Source organism: Pituophis catenifer, unplaced genomic scaffold (genome assembly GCF_029215685.1).
Source record: "Pituophis catenifer annectens isolate HBS135680 unplaced genomic scaffold, rPitCat1.0.hap2 SCAF_16, whole genome shotgun sequence".
In the NCBI taxonomy this organism is placed as follows: domain Eukaryota; kingdom Metazoa; phylum Chordata; class Lepidosauria; order Squamata; family Colubridae; genus Pituophis; species Pituophis catenifer.
Genome location: NW_027256896.1, coordinates 17,666,022 through 17,687,288, shown reverse-complemented (window position 1 = coordinate 17,687,288; position 21,267 = coordinate 17,666,022). Strand labels below are relative to the sequence as shown.

Here is a 21,267-nt window from a genome sequence, read left to right as displayed (position 1 = left end):
GCTGCAAAGTTGCCTATTTTCCTACAGCTGCTAAACATCAATCGAGAAACAGGGAGAGAAAAACGAATTCAAATCCGCAATTTTGCCGTAAAATAGGTTTGCGGATTGCTAGACTACTGCAATTGATACATTTATCTACTATATGCTGTCAAAAGCGAGCTGCTGGCTTCTGTGTCTTTTAAGGCTGCATTAGTCCTCTACTTATTCTCCTTTGTTAGGGACTGTTCCTGGTTATGACGACACCGGAGAAAGTGACTTACAACCACAGCCCTCACACTTGTAATTTTCTCCATGGTTACACAATCGAAACCCAGGGGCTTGGCAACTGTATTTAGGACCGTTGCTGTGTCCCAAGATCATATGATTCCCTTTTGCGACCCTCTGACAAGAAAAATCAGTGGGGAAGCCACATCGCGGTTTATTAACTTATTAAGTGGTTCATTTAACAATGGAGGCCAGAAAAAGCCGTACAATGGGGCAAAACCCACTTAACAAATGTCTCGCTCAGCAACATAAATGTTGGGCTCAGCTGGGGTCATAAGTTGAGGGCTAGGTGTACAAAAGTTGGTAGGACAATCACCGTCTTTTAATGACCCCCATAATCCCTTGCTGAGTGGAGTCTGGGCAACTGAATGGAGCTGTGTTTACTGGCCGGATGCTCGACCTGTCGCCAGTGCGGAGTTATATTCAGAAGATATAATCTCAACGTGTCCCAAGAGAAATATATCTGCCTCTACCTAGGATCGAACTCACAGCCTCCCGATTGTCAGGCAAGAGTTCCACCTCTAGGCCACCGTATCACTCAAAAGCTGATAGGACAAAGGCTTGAGAAAAATAAGATCTGGCAGAAAGATCCCCGACAGCTGAAATCATAGCCAACTACCGCAGAAAATAAAAGAATCATGGTTTTAAGGCTCTCATACGAGACCTGTAAAATACAAGTGATGCTTAGCCATGCTCCCCAGGTAAGAGCAGCACACATCCGGTATAAAGTATTTATTTTATACTCAACAATTAACACAAATCCATCTTTTTTGTTTTGTTTTGTTTTTTACAGTAAATAAAAACGTAATATTCCCCTTTCATGCATGATCGCCGTATTAATCTAAGCCTTTTTTTTTTTTAAATGTGAAAATATAAAACGTCCCCTCCTCCATTTTTTTTCGTCTTTTTTTTTTTTTTGTAATTGTATGGTTTAAACTTCCGGTGTCGATGTGCGTTAACGGAGACGAGGATGTTAAAAAGAGTTACGCGAAGCCCGTTACGAGGGGTTTGGTAAGCTAACTTGTCGTTTTTTTTCTTTTGCACACGAAGGGTTAAAAATGGATCAATGGATCATCCCGTCAAAATAAATAATCTAAAAGGTCCGCAGATCCCCTTCACCTAAGGATCCCTCTTTGCTTCTAATATGTGCATGCTTTCTTCGCCAGCCAAAAGGGAGTGATTTATTATTATTTTTTCGGAAGCAGGGCTGCAGATTGCTGGATGTTCGGACTAAACAACCGTCTTTCTAGGAAAATAACAGGATTTTAGCTGCAGTTCATACCCCTAGAAGGCTGAAAATTCTCCTTTGACTATGCCTTCCACAAGTTGGGGTTAAATGACGTATTTTTTTTAATAGAAAATTTACATTGCCCCAAGTTATGCTTGGCCTGTTCCTTGCTATAATTTACTCAAATGTATCATTTCCCAACCCCGAACCCCCCCCTTACAATGGATATGAATTTGGTGTAAGTCCTTGTTTTTTTCTTTTTCAATTAATAGCAATTTTTTCTTTGGCTCATCTGAAAATTCATTATTATTATTATTATTATTATTACTACTACTACTACTATTTTGGCACCAGTCTATGGGATGCCTTCTTGAGCAGCAAACTGCCTGAATTTTCAACAACAATTCCACCACATTTTTCCTTCTTCCCCTCCCCTCCTTTGACAATCAAAAATCCTTAATCGGTGAATTGGCTGGAATGAAACGGTAGCTTTTGGGAAAAATATATATACCGTATATATATATATATGTATATATTATATATATAAAGCAACCAATGTGTGTTCTGGTTTTATTTTGTGGGCCTGGAAAGAGGAGGGAAATACTGCTCAGAAAACACAGAGAAGGCGCGCCTTTTTCAGTCTGCTGCCGGCGTTCAAAAAAGTCCGCTAATGATCGCAACAAAATCCGTTTTTTTTTCTCTCCTGCCTATCCCCAGCGCATTGGGTTGTGTGTTTTTTTTGTTTTTACATAAATAATATAGACCAAAACATTATGAACATCTCAGCAAACCTTCTTCTTTTAAACATAACAGAGGTGGCCCCCTTGAATCTGACGAGGAACGACCGCAGGATTCGTCCCCAATGTCTCTCTCTCTCTTTTTTTTTGTTTGTTTTCGTTTCGTTTTGTCATCGTCGTCGTCGTGGGAGTCTCGGGTGAGCACGTGGTCTGGATTCCAAGGGATTCAAGGAGGATCTCAATCCAGCTCGATGGGGCTGCTGTTTTCCTGCTGCTCTTCTTCCGTTTCCTCCTCTTCCCCGGCTACCATGAGGCTGTTTAAAAGATTGCCTAAGGGAGGGAATCACAGGACAAGGAAGGAAACCCAAAAGCTTCAGGGGATGCTCATTGGATGATGGGCCCAGGGCGGAAATTCACTCAGATGTTACCTTAAGACGGAGGGCCTCTAAATCAGGGGTGAAATGCTCCAGGTTCGGACTGGATTGCCTGATCCGGTAGCGATGGAAGCGGGTGGTACGGAGAACCGGTAGCAAAAATCCCTGCCCTGCCCCCATGCCCAGCTGAGCCGCACAATCATCAGAGGCTTTTTTTTTTTTTTTTACTTTTAAAAGCATTTTTTCTACAACCTTTTTGGCCAAAAAATGCTTTTAAAAGTTAAAAAAAAAAAAAAAAGCCTCTGATGATTGCGCGGCTCAGCTGGGATTGTCAAAGGCTTTTAAAAGAAAAAAAAAAAAACCTTTATTTCTTTTAAATGCCTCTGATGATCCAAACTGAGTTGCCTGATCGGCAGAGGCATTTAAAAGAAAAAAAAGTCTCTGCCTATCAGGCAATTCAGCTGGGATCATCAGAGCCTTTTGAAAGCGTGTTTTTACAACCTCTTCACTGGAATTTTTCCATCCCACCCCTGGATAACACCGTTTAATTAAAAGGAGCCAAGGAGAGGGGACCAACCATCCAGGAGGAAGAGGTATTTTTAAACTCACACAAAAGATCTCCATTTGGATCTACCCATTGCTGCCCTCCCCATGCCAACAAGAAAGCCATTAGAGCGAAAAAACAAGCTAATTTCCCCCCCCCTTCTTCTGGAGACAAGAAGGTTTATACTGCGTCTTCAACTCACCTAATAGTCCTCCGTAGGATGACGTTTGTTTTGGGGGGACACCGAAGAAGAGCTGTCCTATTCTGTCTAGGTACTGAAGGAAGCACAGGGGGAAAAAGAAACGTTACTCGTGGCTCATCTTAGGCGCCGTGTACTAAGCCAGGCCCAATGCTCTGTCTACAGGATATAATTACTTGTCATTAACATTTGCTGGGATGTCAACCATGGTTCAATGTTGCTCTAGGACAGTGATGGTTAACCTTTTTGCTGCCGAGTGCCCAAAGCACACGCGTGTGCGCGAACCCCCCAAAATGCAATGCGAGCGCCCCCACGCATGTGCCCCGTCCCCCTCGTGTCCCGTTTTGGCTTCCAGGTTGGTACAGGCTGCCTTCCAGGCCCAAAATGGGGCATGGTAGGGCAAGCACGCAAACCCCCAAAATGCAATGCGAGCATCCCAGTGCATGTGCACCACCCTCCGCAACGGAGAGCAAAGACCAGCTGGCGGGTGGGAGGTGCGCACGCATGCATGGTGCAGCTGGGCTGGGGTAACGGCTGGCGTGCCCGCAGAGAGGACCCTGCGTGCCACAGATTCGCCATCATGGCTCTAGGATCTCCCGACACATCTCCTCTACAAGTGGAGGGTTGATTTTAGAGAAGGGACTGCTGGGATGGGAATGGCAACCTGAATTCGCTATTCAGAGTCCAAAACAACCTGGAGACACACCATTCTTCACTAGTAAGAGGTTGCAAAGAAGGGAGATTCTCACTGTGCAGAAAAGGACTTTCTCAGGGATGAGGCACAGCCTCTAAATTACTCCCCAGTGGAAGAGCTGTGTAGCCTCCCACATCTTCAAACAGTTTCTCTCAGGAATACGAATAGATACGGGGGTCCTTGGTGCTCTCTGAGCTTGGCTGTTTTCTTGCAGACCAGATAACATCATCTGGGTTAGAAGGCAGTGGGGTTTGTGGAGAGGACTGTGGGTGTTTTCTAAGATTGGCTGTTTTCTTGTTGGCATTGGCATCCTTCAGCCTCAAGAGACTATGGTGTCGTGCTCTAGAAAGAGGTCCTAAAATAGCATCTAGTGTGACTAAAAAGGCCAATTCGAGAGTGGCAATCCCTTCCACCCTGAGGGCAGATCCATTCTGTCCCCTGCCCAGTCCCCAGATTTTGCTGGTTCCAGGACTGCCTTTTGCCTCGGCCTGCCGAACAAGTGTCTCTTCGAATTGGAGAAGGCCATGCTGCGTCTTTGGCCTCCAAGCTGAACGATCGGAGGTAAAGGTTTCTCAATTGTTAATGTCCATTCCCAGGCCCTTTAGGTCCCTCTTGAAGATATCCTTATATCGCAGCTGTTTTCTTGTAGACATTTCGTTATTAAACTAGGTAACATCATCTGTGCTAGAAAGGAACGGGGTTTGCTCTCCAATTTTCCCACTCCCTGCTAGCCCGGAAGATGTTACCTAGTAGGGTAATAAAACGTCTACAAGGAAACAACCTAGCCCAGAGAGCACCAGGGACCCTACAGTGAACCCTGAGCTGCAAATATTCTATCAGTTGTTCGAATAGATCCCCAGAGTTTATGGTGGTCTTGTTTTTTAAACAAACCTGCAGGTTAGTTATCTGTTTCCATCCCGTGTTGCCATTGCGTAACTAGCTGGGAGTCGCACCCTCATCAGATTAAAATACGGGTGAGAAATAAAAGGGGGGGGGGGTGGAATGTGAAAAATAGACAATCCCGCTTGGGATAAAACTTACTTCGTTATACATGGGATCCCGTTTCAGCGAAGGCTGATATTGTTCGCACAATACTGTAAATACGGTCAGCTTTCCTCTAAAAGAGAAGAGACAGCCAACACACAGAGACACTTGTGAAACTTGGAAGAGTTCAAAAAAGGAAAAAAAAAAAGAAGGAAGGGCGTGTTTGGCAGCTCCGTGAAGCGCTTACCCGTCAACCGCCAGCAGCAGAAACCAGATGAAGTTAAGCAAGGGCTGTACAAAGGGGGGGCCACTTTCTATGGAAGGATGCTTCTCCGTGTACGTCGTGAAAACTACCAGGGCGCTGGTTTTGTTTTTCAAGCAGAGGAATCTGAAACCGGAAACGAAGGACACAGCTAATTAAGTGGGTCTGTGGGGAGATTCTCTGTCCTTCGGGTCACAGTTGTCTCAAAGAGGCTGGTGGGTTTTTTTTTTCAGGAGGAGGAGGAGGAAGAGAAAGAGGAGGAGGAGGAAGAGAACGAGGACAGGAGGAGTAAAAGGAGGAAGAGGGGAGGAATAAACGGAGGAGAAGAATGAGGAGGAGGAGTAAAAGGAGGAGGAGGGGAGGAGTAAAAGGAGGAGGAAGAGGAGGAGAAGAATGAGGAGGAGGAGTAAAAGGAAGAGGACAGGAGGAGTAAAAGGAGGAGGAGGGGAGGAATAAACGGAGGAGAAGAATGAGGAGGAGGAGAAGAGGAGTAAAAGGAGGAGGAAGAGGAGGAGAAGAATGAGGAGGAGGAGGAGAGGAGAAAGAGGAAAAGGAGGAGGACAAGGGGAGGAGGAAGAGAACGAGGAGGAGGAGGAAGAGGACAGGAGGAGTAAAAGGAGGAGGAGGGGAGGAATAAACGGAGGAGAAGAATGAGGAGGAGGAGTAAAAGGAGGAGGAGGGGAGGAGTAAAAGGAGGAGGAAGAGGAGGAGAAGAATGAGGAGGAGGAGGAGAGGAGAAAGAGGAAAAGGAGGAGGACAAGGGGAGGAGGAAGAGAACGAGGAGGAGGAGGAAGAGGACAGGAGGAGTAAAAGGAGGAAGAGGGGAGGAATAAACGGAGGAGAAGAATGAGGAGGAGGAGTAAAAGGAGGAGGAGGGGAGGAGTAAAAGGAGGAGGAAGAGGAGGAGAAGAATGAGGAGGAGGAGGAGAGGAGAAAGAGGAAAAGGAGGAGGACAAGGGGAGGAGGAAGAGAACGAGGAGGAGGAAGAGGACAGGAGGAGTAAAAGGAGGAAGAGAGGAGGAATAAACGGAGGAGAAGAATGAGGAGGAGGAGTAAAAGGAGGAGGAGGGGAGGAGTAAAAGGAGGAGGAAGAGGAGGAGAAGAATGAGGAGGAGGAGGAGAGGAGAAAGAGGAAAAGGAGGAGGACAAGGGGAGGAGGAAGAGAACGAGGAGGAGGAAGAGGACAGGAGGAGTAAAAGGAGGAAGAGGGGAGGAATAAACGGAGGAGAAGAATGAGGAGGAGGAGTAAAAGGAGGAGGAGGGGAGGAGTAAAAGGAGGAGGAAGAGGAGGAGAAGAATGAGGAGGAGGAGGAGGAGAGGAGAAAGAGGAAAAGGAGGAGGACAAGGGGAGGAGGAAGAGAATGAGGAGGAGGAGGAAGAGGACAGGAGGAGTAAAAGGAGGAGGAGGGGAGGAGTAAAAGGAGGAGAAGAATGAGGAGGAGAAGAGGAGAAAGAGGAGGAGAAGGGAGGAGTAAAAGGAGGAGGAGGAGGAGGAGTAAGAGAGGAGAAAAAAGGAGGAAAAGGAGGAGGACAGGAGGAGGAAGAGGAGGAGGAGAACAAGGAGGAAGTGGTGGAGGACAGAAGGAGGAAGGGGACAGGAGGAGGAGGAGGAGAAAGAGGAGAGAAGGAAGAGAAGTAGTAGCAGTAGTAGTTGTTTCACTTCTCATCCAATAATTCTTGGATGAGATGCGAAACATCTTCTTCTTCCTCAAGGAAAGAAAACCCCCAATCTAGATGCCTTCTTGGAAAAGCAACTTTGCGACAACTATTAAAGGAGACCAAAACAGCTTCTAGAAAAGGTCAACCCAGCTGGTTGGTTGGAAGATAAAATCAAATTTCTTACAGGCCGATGGCCAAAGAGTTGAGGGCGAGAAACGAATGGTCAACCCATGCTTTGATTCAGTCATAGCAGATCAAGGACAACAGTTCTGGCTGAAAGATCCAAGGTCAAAAGGGAACACCTACTGTAACACAGCTTGAGCTACAAACATGTCCACTTCGCTGCGATATCCCTTGGCGGAGGAATATTCTACCAACATATTTGCGCAACCTTCCCCGTCTGTGGAGTGCAGGAAGTGATAGCGAGATTCACAATAGTTCTGCTCTAGAAGAAAAGTGACATGAAAGAAAGGTCAGCTTGGGATGGGTGCTTCTTCAGCAGAACCACCGAAGGAATGTCTTGATGGGTTCACGCCTTGCGGTAAGCCCAACCGGCTTCCCACGCTGCGTGAGGGGCAGCCGTTGGGGTCCATCCATTATGGTTTCTTGGCATGGCACGAGGTGCGATTCCAATCGCTTCTGGGTTATGGAACAAACCGAAGCCAGGTTACAGCTGAGGTCACTAATTTTATGGTCTATTTTACTTTGGAAAAAATACAGCGAGAAGTCTGAATCAGGTAAAAATGTGTAACTGTACCACAGAAAATATACCGTATTTTTCGGACTATGAAGATGCACCGCTGTATAAGACGCACCAAGGTTTTGAAGAGATAAGCAACAACAACAAAAAAAATAGTTTTTGCCCTCCCCGGCCCCTAGGAGCTCTCTGCAGGCCTCCCAAACCCTCTGCGCGCTCTGTTTTTGTGAAAAACAGGGCCTGCAGAGGGTTTGGGAGGCCTGCAGAGTGCTCCTGGGGGCTGGGGAGGGCAAAAATGCGACGCGTGGGGGCAAAAAACGGGATGTGCAGGGCGGAGCTTCGAGAGGCCAAAAATGGCTGTATTCGGTGTATAAGGTGCACCAACATTTTCACCCTCTTTTAGGGGGGGAGGGGGAAAGGGTGTCTTATACTCTGACAAGTATGGTAATTTTATATTTTAATTTTTGGGTTCTTGTAAGTATACAGGATGCTTCTTTTGACTTAGGTCAGGGGTCAGCAACCTGCAGCTCTGGAGCCATATGTGGCTCTTTCATCCCTCTGCTGCGGCTCCCTGTCGCTCAAAATATGCATCACAACTGCCAATGTGCGACACCCACCGATGCACAATTTATTAAGCTTTTTGACCCTCCGGTAGGCCAACCATGGATAAATCCAAGAAAAGAAAAGTTTCAGAAGAAAACAGAATCTTTAATTCAACTATATATGCTAGTTTTGTGGCCGCTCAGAAAATAGTCAGGCACGGGAAGGGTTTTGTGGCTCCCGGTGTTTTCTTTTCTGTGGGAAATGGGTCCAAAGGGCTCTCTGAGTGTTTAAGGTTGCTGATCCCTGACTTAGGGTTAGCAAAATGGTTGAAGGTCCCTCCCTCTAAACTAGTGTTTCTCAGCAAGTTTAAGATGTGTGGGCCTCAACTCCCCAGCCAGTAGAGAAGGAATTTTTAAGATGTAGGGACCTCAACTCCTTAAAACTGATCTCAGAAGCAGCCTCATGGGGGCAGATGTTCCCTCACCCAAGATCCATTGGAGTGTGCAACTCTTAAGGCTATAAACCAGGCACACTGCAAGAGTAAGCAGCTCAACTCCGGATTCCCACCTTTCCATAACGTGATAGCCAACAACTGGTGTAGTTTTGGATGTCCCAGCTTCCCTGATCCACCGCTGGACCACTTCAGGGCTCTGGACACAAAAGCTACTCTTTCGGGCGAGTTTTGATCCATCAGACTGAACATTTTTGCCAGGTTCTCTAGAGGCAAGTCAAAGAGGCAAGGCTTAGGACAAACAACACTGAGGTGATTAGACTTAGAAAAAAAAAAAAGACGAATCTTTAAATAATGTAGCAATCACACACATCCCAATTCCCACAGATGCAAGACTGAAGCTAGTCAGGATAGCTACGGATGCGGTGAGAGGTGGCATTCCGGCGAATTAAAAGGGAGAAAATAGTGAAAGGACAATTCACCATTAAAACAGCTCATTTGAGACTTTTTAAGAGAAATATTTCTCAACACTGGAAGCTTTAAAATGGGTGGACTTCAACGCCCAGAACGCTGACTTAAGAATTCTGGGAGTTGAAGTCTAATCATCTTAAGTCTGCCAAGATTGGAAAACAGAGTTTTAGAGGAATCTGTCCAACCGCAGTTAGGTTTAAAATCGGTCTAATCTTCAGAGGACAATTTCAGAGCACAGGCCAACCACACAGCAAAATGGAATTGGAAAGCAGGACTTGTTGGCAATATATCACAAGTCTCCAGAGTGGAACAATAAAAGGGGAACAACAACAGCAGGGGAAAACACTCACCTAATAGCTCATCTGTCACTTTTGCATCCGATTTCTCCAAGGATTCCAGAACAAGCATGGAGAGATCAGCAGCGCTATTTTGCTAAAACGAAACAAGAAAATAAAATGAAGTGGAAGCATTTGAATGAATTCCTAGGTTATCAGGGGGAAAATAAAAGGCTGGTGAGGCTGGGAGGAAATATTTTCACCGGGTTGTAAATTAAATATTGCTTGTATTAGTGAGGGGCCGCAAGATGCTTAAAAGATAGCAGAGCTGCGATTTCGGAGGTTTGCAGAAGGTAATATGGAAAAAGGAGGGGTGGGTGGGGAAAGCAGATGAGCACCAGAGAAGCCAGGCTCACAGAAAGGATGTTTGGGGGGAAGGGGGGAATAGCAGCCAGATGGAGCAAGGGAATGTGTGAACCAGCTATGTATGTAGGCGCCCAACAGAGTTTCTACCCCACTCATAGGGTAGAAACCGTTCCCAGGAGGCCAGACACTTCCCCCAAAAATTTATTTCTGAGGTATCTGGGCTCCAGAAAGTATCCCATGGCCTCCCCAAAGCTGGAAGTACTTACTATGCATATTAGTTCACAGGTACCATATTTTTCAGAGTACAAGATGCACCAGAATGTAAGACACACCTTAGTTTTTCGGGAGGAAAATAGGAAAATTCTGCCTACCAGGTATTCATCTGGCTAGCGTCCTTAGTCTGGTCAGCTTCAGCACATTAGTTCACTGGTTTTGAGCGCTGAAGATAAAAAACAGCTTCTAAAGCACAGCTGATCTTCAGAGAGAGAAGCAATGAGAAAAGCAGGCAAAGCTGGAAGATTGCTTCGCTTGCTAGTGCCTTGTTAGGGCTGAAAAACAGCTTCTAAAACACAGCTTCGGAGAGAGAAGCAATGAGAAAAGCAGGCTAAGCAAGGAAGATCGCTTCATTTGTCGTTAGGGCTGAAAAAAAGCTTCGAAAAAGCTACCTTCGAGTAAAAGACGCACTCAAATTTTCAGCCTCTTTTAGGGGGGGAAAAGTGTATCTTATACTCTGAAAAATACAGTAGGTATGTAGTGGGTGGGTGGGGAGAATCTGAGCAGCTATGCCCGACCTGTTTTGGGAGTGCCAGAAGGGAGTGGGGTTTGGGGGGGTGGGGAAGCAGGAGGGAGGAGGAGGAGGAGGAGGAAGGTGGAATCCTTGATGCTCCCTGAACTTGGTTGTTTTCTTGCAGACGTTTCATTAACCCAAACTAGGTCACATTATCAGCGCTAGTGATGATGACTAGCACTGATAATGTCCCATAGTTGGGTAATGAAACGTCTGTAAGAAAATAACCAAGCTCAGAGAGCACCAAGGACTCCTCATTTCAACCCTGATTTTCAGACATTCTTCTTTACTGGTGAGTGCATTATCTTAAAATAATTCTGGAGCGGGCCAGTAATAAGGTAGCCCGTTTTCAAATTTCGAAGGGCTCTTGGGGAGAGATGCTACCCCTTGGAAATGTGTTATCTTGCCCTCCTGGCTGCCAACCGGAGATGGGCATCTCCTTTCCCACCCCAACTTCTCCATGCTGATTGTTCGTAGAACTATCTTTCACGCCATGTTAAATCGGTCTTACTTGATTATGGCTGAAGAAGAGCAGAGCTCCTGAATACATGAGCTCTCTGGCTTCTGCGTGTTTGCCCTGCGACATGTACCTGTAAATGAAAAGATTAAAAATGAAAATAAAATTACAGCAACAGGAAGAAGAATGAAAGGTCACCAGAATACACCACAAAGGGACAAGCTCCGAGAGGCTAGGGAACTTCATACAGAGGCCAATTCAGAACTGCAGGAGGCAGAACAAAGAATAAGAGTTTGCAGAAGACAGTTGGGTTAAATCTATTGGATCAGAATGAATAGCCTGCCTTTCTCAGCAAACCAGGTTGCTTATTTACCTCTTAAGGTAAAGGTAAAGGTTCCCCTTGCACATATGTGCTAGTCGTTTCCGACTCTAGGGGGGCGGTGCTCATCTCCGTTTCAAAGCCAAAGAGCCAGCGCTGTCAGAAGACGTCTCCGTGGTCATGTGGCCGGCATGACTCAATGCCAAAGGCGCACGGAACGCTGTTCCCTTCCCACCAAAGGTGGTTCCCTATTTTTCTACTTGCATTTTTTCCATGCTTTCAAACTGCTAGGTTGGCAGAAGCTGGGACAAGTAACGGGAACTCACCCCGTTACACGGCACTAAGGATTCGAACCGCTGAACTGCCAACCTTTCGATCGACAAGCTCAGCATCTTAGCCACTGAGCCACCATGTCCCTTTTCATTTACCTCTTAACAGAAGGTAATATATAGATTTGAGCCCCGTTTTTTGAAAAGAAGTCCCTGAGAGTCCATTCTTACAACAAAGGCAGCTGAAGAGACACCTTGGTGCTTATTGCCATGGCTTTTCTTCAAACACTCAGACCAGAAGATGAAGAGCTAACTCTCAAGTAACTAGAGTAGAGTTTCTCAACCTGCCCCATTTAAAGATGTGTGGATGACAACATCCGAATTTCCGGGAATTGATGTCCACACGTCTTAAAAATGGCCGAGGTTGAGAAATACTATGCTGGAATGTCCATATTCATCACAGCAAAGTGAACTGCAATACTGACAAACCTCCCAGCAAACTGAAACTTGGCTCTTAACTTTGCTACTGAAAATAACTCATTTCTTTGGGAAGCTTTTCTCCCTGCAAGGCTGAGCGACCTCAGCTGCAGCTGCCTAGATCAGCCTGGGAGGGAAGGAAAGGAACTTTCTATTTATTTATTTTTTTGAATGCTGGTGAGGAATGGGTGCCCTGGCTTGGAGGGATCCCCAATTCAGGACCAGGTTTTGTTGAAGTGCCTGTTTCCTGCCCCTGGAAAATTCAGCACAGCCCATCACCCTTCCAGTTGTTTCAAATTCGCCAAGCTGCTCGGCGAGGCTACAATCCTTCCAAAATGAACAGGACACGCACAGGTAGTCCTCTGACTTACGGCCACAACTGAATCCCCAAATTTATGTGGTTAAGCGAGACTTTTGTTAAGTGAGCTTTGCACCGTTTTACGAGTTTTCTTGCCGCAGCCTTTAAGGGAATCACTGCAGCTGAAAAGCTAGTCACACGGTTCTTAAGTGAATCTGGCTTCCCCATTGACTCTGCTTGTCTGAAGGTCGGAAAAAGAGACATGTGATTCCCCCCAGGGACACAGCAACGGTCGTAAGTATGAATCAGTGGCCAAGCATCTGAATTTCGATCACGTGATTATGGGCAGGCTGCAAAGGTCGCAACTATGAAATACGGTCCTAAGTCACATTTTTTGGTGCCGCTGTAACTTCAAACAGTCACTAAGCTAAGTGTTGTAAATTGAGGACTACCTATATCATAATGGGGCTGCCTCTGCACTGTTGTTTGCCCTTCTCAAATACCAAGGCAAGGTGATGCCCAGGGGGCAATTAAGAGATGCTGAAAGGTGACACCGTAGCAAGACAAATCATACGACAACTCCAATGGATTTTTATACGCTAAGCTGGAAAATTGGCAAAAGGCAGCAGAGAAGCTCGCTTCGAAATATATTCTCTTCCTCGGTCTCTTTGGCTCCAAATGAAGCTCTGGCTGTATGGAACATATGCCCACATAACTGTACAAATATTATGGAGGGAAGGGCAGGAGGAGGAGATGCCAAATAGTCAAAAACAGGAGGGCCGGAGAGATTGGCAGTCCGCATATGTTTGTAGAACTGCCGCTTGGACACACCCGGAGACAATGTAAGCCAAGAGCCTGTTTCGCCACAGAATCAGTCACATTTGTTCCGCGCGCTGCACCGTGCGCTTGCAATGAGGTACTTTTTACACGAGGGATTATAATCCGTGCAATTTTTAGCTCCAGAGATTCTAGAATAGCAGTTGCCTCAAAAGCTTTTACAGACTTGTGACGGAAACCATACTTCTAGAGGACTACGATATTTCTCATTGGACTTAAGCCTTTATCTGTCTATTTCCAGGCCTCTAGAATGAGGGAGAAACGTAGAAAAAGGTGCTAGTCCCAAGCAGTGGTGAAATCCATTTTTTTTTTACTACCGGTTCTGTGGGCGTAGTGTGGTTTGGTGGGCGTGGCAGGGGAAGGATACTGCAAAATCTCCATTCCCACCCCACTCCAGGGGAAGGACACTGCAAAATCCTCATTCCCTCCCCACTCCTGGGAGAAGGACACCTCCCACTCCTGGGGGAAGGACACTGCAAAATCCTCATTCCCTCCCCACTCCTGGGGGAAGGATACTGCAAAATCTCCATTCCCACCCCACTCTGGGGCCAGCCAGAGGTGGTATTTGCCGGTTCTCCGAACTACTCAAAATTTCCGCTACCGGTTCCTCAGAACCTGTCAGAACCTGCTGGATTTCACCCCTGGTTCCAAGGAACAGGAGGATTCAGAATCCCATCTGTAAAACTTAGCAGGAAGAAGTGCCACAACTCTTTTAAAAAAAGCAGACAAAAAAAATCAAATTGTGTCCATTGTACTACTAACAAGAAGAAAATCTGATGGAGCCAGCTTTAATCCTCACAGCTAATAACCCTGATCAAAATCATGCCTTCTTCGTTTCTCCTTCCATTTCCTTTTACATCCTTTCTGAAATATACATATATTTGAGCTTCCCAACAGATTCCTTTTGCTCCTTCTCAGCCCAACTAATAATCAGAGTGTGTTTATGTGTTAACAGGCAACAGCGCCACAAAAAAACTAAGCAGGGAAGATTATCGAAAGATTACGAGATTATTGTCACTATTTCAGTCATCGCCGCTTCTATTTTCAAAATAAAGGCCGATGTAATTTTTAAGGGGGAGAATTTCACTTTTGCTACTTACTTAATTCCAATTTTCCCATATTTCTTACGCCGCCAATGCCTCCGACTTCAGGGCTATAGGCTTAGAATAAAATTGTTTGAACAATATCCCATGAAACCAATCTCAGCCAGGCAGGAAATGGCATTTTGCCTGTTCCAATCAGTTACAAGGTACAGAATTACTCAAAATCAGCACACAAAATACGTTTGTCATGTTCCATTTAAAGGTCACTCAATTCCCCTATTTTGGCCCAGAATGTGCTCAGCGCATACCATTACAACTCAGATCATAGGTTAATTATAATCTGGACGCTTAAGCATTTAAACAGTGAATAATTCATTGCTGCTCGGGGATATTTGAGACAGCTGAGGACACCAAGATGATTTTTTGGGGGGGAGGGTCTCAAATCAGGAGTTCATGTCTTTTCAGAGCTCTGTTTTAGGAAAGTACAAAGCATTAATGGAAAAAAAAAAAAAAAGAATAAGCCGTAGAATAGCTGTCTCCCCCAGAACTCCCAATTAACAAAGTCAGTGACTAACATTATCAAGAAATTAGATTAGGGAAAGGAGGCTGAATAGTAACCTTGAATTTTACAGGCAGTCCTCGATTTACGACAACTGAGCCCAACATTTCTTGTGCTAAGTGAGACAGTTGTTAAGGGAGTTTTGCCCCATTTTGCGACCTTACTAGCCACAGACGTTAAGTGAGTCACTGCACTCCTTACATTAGTAATACGGTTGGGAGGTCTCAAAAGGGGATCAGGTGACCCCGGGGACACTGCGACGGTCATAAGTACGAACCAGTTGTCAAGCATTTGAATTTTGACCTCATGACCACACAGGAATGCTACAATGGTCGTAAGTGTGAAAAGTCGCATTTTTCAGTGCCGTTGTAATGATCATTAAATGAACTGTTATAAATCGAGGACTACCTTTAGTTCTTATATTTATGACTGTAACCTCCAAGAACATTAGATTCTTTGCTTTTGCTTAGAACAGTGTTTCTCAACCTTGATAACTTGAAGATGGGTGGACTTCAACTCCCAGAATCCCCCAGCCAGCAGCGCTGGCTGGGGGATTCTGGGAGTTGAAGTCCACCCATCTTCAAGCTTCCAAGGTTGAGAAACACTGGCTTAGAAGAACAAGCACAAATGCTATAGACAGTGAGAAGAAAATTGACTTCTGCTGTTGTCCTTTAGCACACCAGATGCTACCACGCAAGAAAAAAAGTGAGGCCTACCAATTATTTTACTGCCAGCATGGATTCAAAATAATTACAGAAGTTTAACAAAAGAGAAGCTGGTATCTCAACAAGAGGACCCTGAGAAGCCAACTTTCCCACCTGTCAATATTCAAGAGTGTTTTTGGTCTCTTTTTTTCTTAGACCATAAAAAAACTGTCTTTTCAGCCAGACAACCATATCCCTCTGAACTGTGGTAAAATCCAAAAATCAACATTTTAGCTTCTGGTTTGGAAAAAATTACTTCCAGAAACCACCGACCCACCTCCAGAACCGAGGTGAAATATTCTGGCGGTTTTGACCTATCCCTACTATATTTTCACTGAATTAACTGTCAAACTTTTGCCCCCGTTGCTGATTCCTAACAAGTTTTCTTCTGTTTGGTGTGACAGGTACAAGGACTTTTGGATCCTTAATCCATTTTTCAGCTTGCCACCAACCCATCAATTTAGAATCTCAAAAATGTTCCTTCTTCGACAACTCCTTATCACTCCCTAACGAATGCAAAATGGGTATACACTTTTAAATTATCCATGGTTTTAATCTTATGTGAATGACAAATAATAAAGAGCATGTGGACAGAAGTTTCAACTCTCTCTCCGATTCATCAAAAGTCCAACCATCATTTTATATGACTACTTAGGTCAGAGGTCTTCAAACTTGGCAGCTTTAAGACTTGTGGACTTCAACTCCCAGAATTCTCCAGCCAGCCAGCTATGCTGACTGGAGAATTCTGGGAGTTGAAGTCCACAAGTCTTAAAGCTGCCAAGTTTGAAGACCTCTGACTTAAACTAACCTGTATAATGAAGGATTGTGAAGACTTTCAACAGCATAATCATGTTCTAATTAGGTGCCTGGTTTTGTTATTTACTATTGTTGCATATAATAGGTGTGGCAGCTGTCAAGAGGAGGACAGTTCAGCAGTTCATCTGAACAGTTTGGAAAGTCGCTAAATCTGTCATAACACAAATCCGAAAGTTTGGAACGCTATGATCCCAATTCGGCTTATTCAGAATTAAATAAGGCTGTTTTCAAAGGGACTTACCTCCAAATAAAGACTAACAGATTTATTGTGGCAGGAATTTTGACAAGCTGGAGTCCACTTTGTCAGATGCCTCTGATGAAGTGAGATCCAACCTACAAAAGCCTACAGAACAACAGATTTCTTAGCCTTTTAAATCACTTCCGTCTTTCCCTTTTCAGGTATCATTAAGACAGCCGCCCTCAACTTAGTGCTCTGCAAATATTTTGTACAACTGTAGGAATATTCAGCTAATAATGCCACAGGCTGGAAATCTGGAATCTTGCAATCTCAACACAACAGAAGAACCCCCGTTTGGAGAAGAATGCATTATGCTGTAACTACCTCTGGGTTGAAAATAGATATAAAATTAGCAAAATAAATCTTGCTTGATCACATCATTTTTTTTTGGCTGAAGTGAACAGCAGCTAAATAGGATTTTCATTCGATTTCCCAAAAATCTATTCCTTAGGGGATCATGTTTCTGAAAAAAGGCAATCTTTTTCAAAACCGCTTAGAGTGGCACCAGGTACTATGTTATTTTTTTTTGGCATACTCATCATCTCTAGGGTGAAACAATTTTACTGTTTTGATAGTATTTGGATAGTAAAATTGTTTCACAATTGTTTCAAATTCGTTTTGAAAAAGGTCTATAAATAAACGTACTTTGATTAGATTCTTTCTCTAATACTATCCACCACCATTTGGTGACTTAAAAGATAGCATCGCAGCATGGAAATTTCTAGAACAGCAAGCAAGCCAATTCTCTTACGAAGAAAAGAACACCTCAAAAGTTGCAGTTGGGGGCATTATTGGTCTTATTGTATCCGTGCTGAAGCTTTGCACAGACGTTACACTTTTCTGTTCTTTTTCAAAGCCCCTTCACCTCACTTTTCATTCTCCTGGGCTTTTAAGCAAAAATATATATTTATAAACTGAGGGCTATCATTCAGCAAAGCAGGTTCTAGTGCACACAACAATTTTCTGATGTTATACATTCGGCAATTTTTAAGATTTGCCATAAAATCCACTTGTGTGTTTGTGTGTATATCTACCCATCTAGAATGGAATGTGTGCCATCTGAGCTTTGCACAGAAATGTCACAAACAAGCCTCTTAAATTACCTTTTGGCCCTACTGTAAAAAAATGAAGACATACATTTTTACTGCAGTTCATTTAGTTACAAGGAAGGGTGGGTAGGTGGCTATTTTCAGGTTTATTGCTCTTTAACACAGAGGACTGTTTAAACCAGTGTTTCTGAACCTTGGTAGCTTGAAGATGGGTGGACTTCAACTCCCAGAATCCCCCAGCCAGCGGGTGTGTGTGTGTGTTTAAACCATCCAGTTTAACAGTTCCTTGACGAGCCTATTTCTGTACTCTCCAGATTAGCTTAACCCCCTTTTCAATCCTCACTACCTTTGATCTGGACATGCAATTACTGCTCAAAAAAGATTTTTGGGTTCATGCCTTGAGCATTATCGGCCCCAACTGTACTCGTCAACAGAAGAGTCTTTGAAATTGTAACTTAAAACAAAGAGAGAGCAGACTAGGTTGCACAGAGTCGGATAGTGAGATGGGTGAGATATGAATAGGTAAAATAATAAATCCGATGAACAGGAGAATGAATGCTTCAACCACAGCTGTATTAGAGGTCTAAGAATATAGCACAACCGGTCAGGTTTACCCAAGGCAAGAAACCACCCAAGGTGAACAAGCTGGATTCCTCCTTGGGTTCAAACCTGCCCCACCCCCACCCCCAGCCTAGCATCATCTGTGAATCCAACCTGAAACTCACTCATTTGTCACACACACATGCATCAGTCCTGTATCAGCATGGCTTCTCTGTATGAGATCTAGAAGAGGCCCATCTCCTGGCAAGCCTCTGCAGCACCCCCAAAAAACCACCTCAAACCCCCGCTTTGTAGAAAAGGAAAGGCCCTCCAAACCCTCCCCCCAACGAGATGCAGTTGGGTTTGCACTAGGGCAGGGGTCTCCAACCTTGGCCGCTTTGTGGACTTCAACTCCACAAGCCTTAAAGTAGCCAAGGTTGGAGAGACCCCTGCACTTCTAGGGACCATGTCAGTTTGTAGAATATGCTTCCATGTTTGGGCCCAGTTGTCCCTTTAGGGCAGGGGTCCCAAAACTTAGCCCTTTTAAGGCTTGTGGACTTCAACTCCGAGAATTCCCTGGAACTAACGCATTCCTTTTTGATGTCTATTCACTGTAAAGCAAATTACTCTCCTACAATCCCTTCCTCTGCAATCTCCCCACTGTAGCCTGTTTGCTCTCCTGCAATCCCTTCCTCTGCAATCTCCCCGCTGTAGCCTGTTTACTCTATTGCAATCCCTTCCTCTGCAATCTCTCCACTGTAGCCTGTTTACTCTCCTGCAATCCCTTCCTCTGCAATCTCCCCGCTGTAGCCTGTTTACTCTCCTGCAATCCCTTCCTCTGCAATCTCTCCACTCTAGGGGCTAGGAGAGAGAGGAAAAAAACAAAAAACAAAACACCAGGCATGACTGGGTGAGGAATTCTGGGAGTTGAAGTTCACAAGTTTTAAAGGGGCTGAGTTTGGAGACACCCCCCCCCCACTTTAGGACACTGGAGCTGCTTTTAGGATGGGTGGACTTCAACTCCCAGAATTCCCCCTTGGGAGTTGAAGTCCACCCATCGCGCTTGCGCCAACATCCCCCCCCCAGCAGCATTTCTATACGCGGGGGGGGGTTTCCCTATTACCCCTCCCTACCCGATAGCCAAGCCCGGCCATGGGAGGGGAGAATGGGCTAGGGAGTCCTTCCTCAACCTCCTCCTCTCCTCCACCCCCCCCACAGCACATTCCCCCCTCCCTGCTTTGGCCAGACCGGCGTGCCCGCTCCCCCGCCTCCCCCTCGACCAATGGGGCTTCGAGGGCCCGAGAAGGACAAGCGGCGCAGCCAATGGCGTGCGGCCGGCGCTGGGGTGCGCCAATGGAAGCGTCTGGAAGGAGGGAGGAGGAGGGCCGCCCTCTCCCTTTTTACGCACCTGAAGAACAGAGTCCGGTACATCTGGTGCGCCTCGTAATAGTCTCCCTTCTCCACGCTGGCGCGGAGTTTCCCCTCGACGCGCTGGACGCCTCCCCGGTTGCGGCCGCTGTTGCCGCCGCCGCCGCCGCCCTTCAAGGCCTCCTGCTCCGCCGCCATGACTGCGGGGCGGGGAGAGAAACGCCGAGGCGACCCTGGCCGGAGCCTACCTCACGCGACGTAACGCACGCACGCACGCACGGCGGCTTCCGGCGCCGCCCACTTAACAATGGGGCGACGGCGGCCGGCGAGGGACCCGAGGCCGCGCGCCGCGCGTAGGGAGGGAAGGCGAGTGACGTCGCGGTCGCGTGACCTCCACCTGCGGGCGTGCCAGCGCGGAGGCGGTCCCTGGCTGGCGTCTCCTAGGCGACGCCGCCAAGGATGCAGCTTCTTCTGGACCAGAGCATCCTTCGGGCCGGGTTGGCCACCTCTTTGCAAAGCCGACCCAGCTGACTTGGGGGCCGTTTTCTTTCAGCAGCTGGGCTGCTTTTAACCTGTTGGGTTTTGAGGGATGCTTGGGGGGGGGGGCAAGGCCAACTTCCCCAATTGAAATTGGAAAAACCATGGCTACCAACCTGCCTTCCATTGAGGACCTGGATACTGCACGAGTCAAAAAGAGGGATGGGAAAATATCTACAGACCCCTCGCATCCTGGACATCAACTGTTTCAACTTCTACCCCCAAAAAGATGCTATAGAGCACTGCACACCAGAACAACTAGACACAAGGACAGTTTTTTCCCTAATGCCATCATTCTGCTAAACAAATAATTCCCTCAACACTGTCAAACTATTCACTAAGTCTGCACTACTATTATTTTTTTCTTCCTTACTAGTATCTATCTCTTCCCACTTACGACTATAACCATGTTGCTTGTATCTTTCAATTGTATTTGTTTCCTAGTACAATTTGATAGCTTATTAGTAATCGTGACTATCACTAAGTGTTGTATCTTTTTATTCTTGAGGAATCTATTTTATTCTCCTTATGAACACTGAGAGCATATGCACCAAAGACAAATACCTTGTGTGTCCAATCACACTTGGCCAATAAAGAATTCTATTCTATTCTATTCTATTCTATTCTATTCTATTCTATTCTATTCTATTCTATTCTATTCTATTCTATTCTATTCTATTCTATTCTATTCCATTCCATATTTTCTATTCTATTCCATTCCATATTTTCTATTCTATTCTATTCTATTCTATTCTATTCTATTCTATTCTATTCTATTCTATTCTATTCTATTCTATTCCATTCCATTCCATTCCATTCCATTCCATTCCATTCCATTCCATTCCATTCCATTCTATTCTATAAAAATTTCTTCTGGAACAAAGGTTGAAGGTGGAAAAAAAAAAAGAGGACAAGCCCACCATCTTTCCAGATCCCACAGATGTGGTCCTCCAAAGTCTATCTAGAGGCTTTAGGAAAGAGAGCGCTGCAAGGGCACACACCCACGTCGCGTTTCAACCCCAACCAGTCTGGGCGTTCCAAGTGAGGCTTTGCCTGTGGGAGTTGCCTCTAGTCAAGCGAGTTTAACCACGCCAAATCACGGAGACGAGACCTACTTACGGCAACTGTTGAAAGCAAACCAAGAGATGCTCCATACTCTTGCGCAAGGACGGAAGAAGGCAGGCAGCCAAGGATGCCCCAGTAAACCTGTCCCAGTCTTAT

The 21,267-nt window shown here is 45.6% G+C and overlaps 1 protein-coding gene across 2 annotated transcripts; it reads right to left on the bottom strand.

Moving 5' to 3' along the window:
• Positions 1-981: 981 nt before the first annotated feature.
• On the bottom strand, positions 982-19,758 carry GET4 (guided entry of tail-anchored proteins factor 4). Of its 2 annotated transcripts, none has more exons than XM_070955001.1 (9): positions 19,550-19,758; positions 11,047-11,125; positions 9,458-9,539; positions 8,753-8,902; positions 7,252-7,390; positions 5,272-5,412; positions 5,082-5,157; positions 3,350-3,422; positions 982-2,559 (listed from the first exon to the last, which is right to left on the bottom strand). In XM_070955001.1, the coding sequence occupies exons 1-9, from the start codon at positions 19,705-19,707 to the stop codon at positions 2,468-2,470; spliced, it is 990 nt and encodes a 329-aa protein (XP_070811102.1). In that variant the 5' UTR covers positions 19,708-19,758; the 3' UTR covers positions 982-2,467. The 2 variants fall into 2 exon arrangements, with proteins under 2 accessions (XP_070811102.1, XP_070811103.1); XM_070955002.1 differs by lacking the exon at positions 19,550-19,758 and adding an exon at positions 16,556-16,656.
• Positions 19,759-21,267: the final 1,509 nt, after the last annotated feature.

What these genes read in the sequence shown, in the direction of transcription:
- GET4 (XM_070955001.1), bottom strand. Translation starts at nt 19,707, where the DNA reads ATGGCGGCGGAGCAGGAGGCCTTGAAGGGCGGCGGCGGCGGCGGCAAC. An exon ending in TCTTCTTCAGCCATAATCAA is followed by an intron (nt 9,540 to 11,046) that starts GTAAGACCGATT and finishes GTTTCGTTTTAG; the next exon opens with CAAAATAGCGCTGCTGATCT. An exon ending in CTGCTGCTGGCGGTTGACGG is followed by an intron (nt 5,158 to 5,271) that starts GTAAGCGCTTCA and finishes CTTCTCTTTTAG; the next exon opens with AGGAAAGCTGACCGTATTTA.